Source organism: Mycetomoellerius zeteki, unplaced genomic scaffold, assembly GCF_001594055.1.
Source record: "Mycetomoellerius zeteki isolate Tzet28-1 unplaced genomic scaffold, Tzet1.0 scaffold109, whole genome shotgun sequence".
Classification (NCBI taxonomy): Eukaryota; Metazoa; Arthropoda; class Insecta; order Hymenoptera; family Formicidae; genus Mycetomoellerius; species Mycetomoellerius zeteki.
Window position 1 is genome coordinate 83,231 of NW_017256007.1, and position 4,093 is coordinate 87,323.

Consider the following 4,093-nt stretch of genomic DNA (forward strand, 5'->3'; position numbering starts at 1 on the left):
CAGCCAATGTGAATCCAGCATATGGATTCGTACTATAATAAGGTCCAATTCTACAACTCACGCTTAACTCTTAAGGAGCTTACAGACCAGAGCGGCGCAGCGGTGAGCGACGAGCGGTAGCCCAATGAGAGCCACGCTTTTGCGTGACATCATTAGTGAAGCATGGCTTTTATTGGGCTACCGCTCGCCGCTCACCGCTACGCCGCTCTGGTCTGTAGGCCCCTTTAATCGAGGTCCAACTTGTTCACTGTCTCTTTCCAATTTTGGAATTGGAAAGAGATGAGAAACAAGTTGAACCTCGGTTAAGAGTTAACCGTGAGTTGTGGAACTGGGCCTAAGAGACTGGCATAAATTCTAGTTGGATAGAAAATGGCGTTCACAGGATGATAAGTCATAGGACGCGTTCGCAACTAGGACGGAAAAGCAGAAAAAGTAGGAAAGCAGAAGCCAATCAGAATTCGGGCTGTACTATTATCTATTACCAGCACGATTTTTGATTGGCTTCTGCCAATGCCAATCAAAAATTAGCCCATCTATATTAGTCTAGAGACCCTAAAAAGGGAAATTCGCCAATTCGTCACGTGACTATGGGTGATTCTGATTGGCTGGGGTATGGATCGTACATATGTGCTCCATGAAAATGTACCATAACCTATTCTAATAGAATACGCGTGTTACATGACACGTGTGTTGCAGCAGCTTGTGTTGCTTACTGACTATGTTTAGTAAGTTAATTTATCACATCTATGTAAAATTGTGAGAAAAAGCAATGTACATATGTCACGAATAAGCTTCGAATTAATAAACGCTTCATAGTTAAAAATAAGTAGTACGAAAGTTAGAGATACCTGTTTCATTAATAATGTAATTCTCTTGTAGATTTGGATTTTATACATTTTGGAGATGCCACATATATTATAGTTGTGCAGCGAAATATTTTAATAAATCCAGTGATGGATATGCATTATTCAGATTTCCTAAGGAAGACCAATATCGGAATGCTGTTTTTGGCGAAAATGCAAGATCCATGGATAATCTGAGATTGTGCAGGGTCGCTCCGAACGAACCTAGCATATTTGAAATGTAGGATTCACACTACGTACATACAACATCCGTCATACCACATCAATCTGGTTCTACATTGATCGCATCGCAGCGTCGCAAGCGTGTCGCAAGCGTTGCAGTCCAATCAGAGTCGAGCTAGGTTGATGTTTATTGGACCGCAACGTTTGCGACGCTGCGATGCAACTAATGTAGAATCAGCTTCAGGGAGTCGATTGTGTATCTTGAAATGAGGTGAAAATTCCAAAAGTGAACAAATTCATTAGTTATTGACCAATTAAATTACGAATATCTAGTGAATTTGCTCACTTTTGTAATTTTCACCTCATTTCGAGATACACAATCGATCCCCAGATATTCATTGTTACTATTGGTCGCGTCAAGAAGACTAGAACTAAGGAGGACAACTCGCGTGGTGGGGGTGAGTCAAAAAACGTCCGCGGCTATTCACACGATGTGCAGCGGCACTACGCATTGTGTGAAAGTTCGATATAAGAGCGACAAAGTGACGATTATAGAACGATAGAGCGACAACTATATAGAGCGACAGAGAGGACTAATGAAGCGCAAGAGTGGGGGAAGTTATCCGTCGCCACTTTTTGCCTCACCCCCACTACCGCTATTGGCACGAGTTGATCCTCCTTAGTTCTAGTCTTCTTGGGTCGCGTTCAGCAGACTCAACTGTTGTGGAGCAGATCCGCCTAAAAGAATATATCAATAGCGCTCGCTGCTATTGGTGTATTCTTTTAGATCAGGAGATTATTAAGAAGTGTATTATTACACTTTATTATGTTATTTCACATAAGAAGTGTATTCTTTTAGATCATAGAGTTTTAAGCCTTAAGTCATAAGAAATGGACGAATCATAGTCGATTATTCTCCTCGAATTCGACTGTAATTAGTCAATTTCTTACGGCTTAAGGCTTAAAACACCTATTGTAGATCCGGACTAATTGGATAATTTCTTACGGCTTAAGGCTTAAAACACATATTGTAGATCCGGGGTAGAAGACATCGGCGGAGCGCAATTGACGGAATGCTTGCGATTGGACGGACATCGTTTCGCCAATTCCGCATTGCGTATACTGTTCCGCACCATGGGACCGTGACATTGGAGCTATGGTAGGAGCATATTGAAACATGTTGGAGCATGCGATGCGAACAAACCTTTCGTATCTGTTTGGTCAGCCTGAGCCGACTGAGTGCCTAGGGAGCTCTTGCATCTGATTGGCATATTCCATTAGATCTAAAAATATAGGCTGCGTTCAGCAGACTCAACAGTTTTGCAACCGTTTTATGATTGTCTGCTGAGATAGGACCATTCTTCTAGATCTAAAAGTATGATCCAATCAGCGCGAAGGAAACTTCCAACAGTTGCAAAACGAACGTTCTGCTGAACGCAGCCATTAGCTGCGTTCAGCAGACTCAACAGTTTTGCAACCGTTTTATGATTGTCTGCTGAGATAGGACCATTCTTCTAGATCTAAAAGTATGATCCAATTAGCGCGAAGGAAACTTCCAACGGTTGCAAAACAAACGTTCTGCTGAACGCATCCATTGACTAAACAGGTACGAAAGATTTGTTGGCGTCGCATGAGGATAATCCTCGTCCTATCTCTTTTCAGTTAATATTCCATTCCGTTGTTTCTTTCTCCATGGGAAGACAGCCTCTTTCTCCATGGGAAGGCAGTCTCAGTACTCTCAGTGAATAGTTGTGTTTCTGGATGCAGTTGGTTTTTCACTTTTTTTTATGAAGAGAAGTATTTTTGGAGAAATCCAAAGAAATTGTGGTAATTTGATCTACTGGAATGTATTATAAATCCAATCGAGGACAAGAAGAAGTAAATATTGATCTGTGGTGTGCATAAAACAATACATTATATATATATATACATATATATATGTGTATGTGTGTATAGTAGTATATATTTACAAAATTAGATACCATGAAGAAGAAACAATTTGATGAGTTTTTAGGAGAATTTCAGTCACTCCCACATGAGGTGTCTATTATGAACTTCGTCTCTTCACGAGCTCATGAAATTTCTGCGATGACATCTTCTATAGGTATGTTAAAATACTTTAATTCGAAAGGTAATTGTTAAATTTACATCCTCTTAAAAATCGATAAAATTATGCTCAATCGACGCGTTTTTGTCTGAAACGAACGAATCTGTAAAAAAAAGCATTGCTCTGCCCCACGAACCAAGATATTAAACGTTATATTTCACGACTATTGAGGTTGGAAAACCTGTCAGCCACGAAATACTGGTCAAGGTCACATTATCATACTCTATGGCCACTTGCGTATGCATTTTTGGTATTTCTCGCTACAATAGAGTGCATGAAATATGAACTTAATATTTTAAAGCAAGTAAAGCGCAATGAAATACTCGCTAAAAAAATTCGGTAATTATACAGAATACCTCCCCCACCACCGATTTCGATAAAATTAGGCTTATTCGACGCGTTTTTGCATGAAACGAAAGAATCTGGCAAAAAAAAAGCGCCGCTCTGCCCCGCGAACCGAGATATTTAGCGTTAAAGTTGACGACTATTCAGGTTAGGAAATCTGTCACAGCCCTACAATCGCCATGTCTTCTACATGCATTTCTATGTCATGCGCATGCGTCTCGTTACTTGTCGGTCCAAGAGGCACCAAATTTAAAATGCTATAAAACAAATGAAACGCAACAATGTTTTGTTGTCGAACGTGAAATCGTATATCACGCACGATGTTGGGCTTACTTCAATTTGGTCACCTTACATATGATCATAACAAATTAATAGAATTTTTAATTCAGCACAAATTGTTAGCAAATACAATCCAGTGTAACAAATGTGGTAATGATATAAACATTAATAAAGAAACATTAATGTACAAGTGTAGAAGACGGTACTATGTGAAAAATGTTAATAAGAAACGAGTAGCAGAACGTTGCGATGTCTATAGGAGTGCAAAGATTGGTACTTGGTTCCACAACAGTAATCTTGACATGGATACAATATGCAGACTAGTTGCATGTTTCTT

The 4,093-nt window shown here is 39.7% G+C and overlaps 1 protein-coding gene across 3 annotated transcripts in view; it reads left to right on the forward strand.

Moving 5' to 3' along the window:
* Positions 1-4,093, forward strand: part of Pop1 (POP1 ribonuclease P/MRP subunit) — a 16,767-nt gene that overhangs the window by 5,603 nt on the left and 7,071 nt on the right. Inside the window, exons 1-2 of one of the 3 annotated variants that reach the window (XM_018452771.1) lie at positions 2,830-2,920; positions 3,004-3,129. The exons of 1 other annotated variant lie outside the window; for it this stretch is intronic. In XM_018452771.1, coding sequence (XP_018308273.1) covers positions 3,009-3,129 — 121 coding nt within the window. In that variant the 5' untranslated portion in view covers positions 2,830-2,920; positions 3,004-3,008. Of the gene's footprint in view, positions 1-2,829; positions 2,921-2,952; positions 3,130-4,093 lie in introns of those variants that run through there. One more of the 3 variants, XM_018452762.1, reaches the window with a different exon arrangement.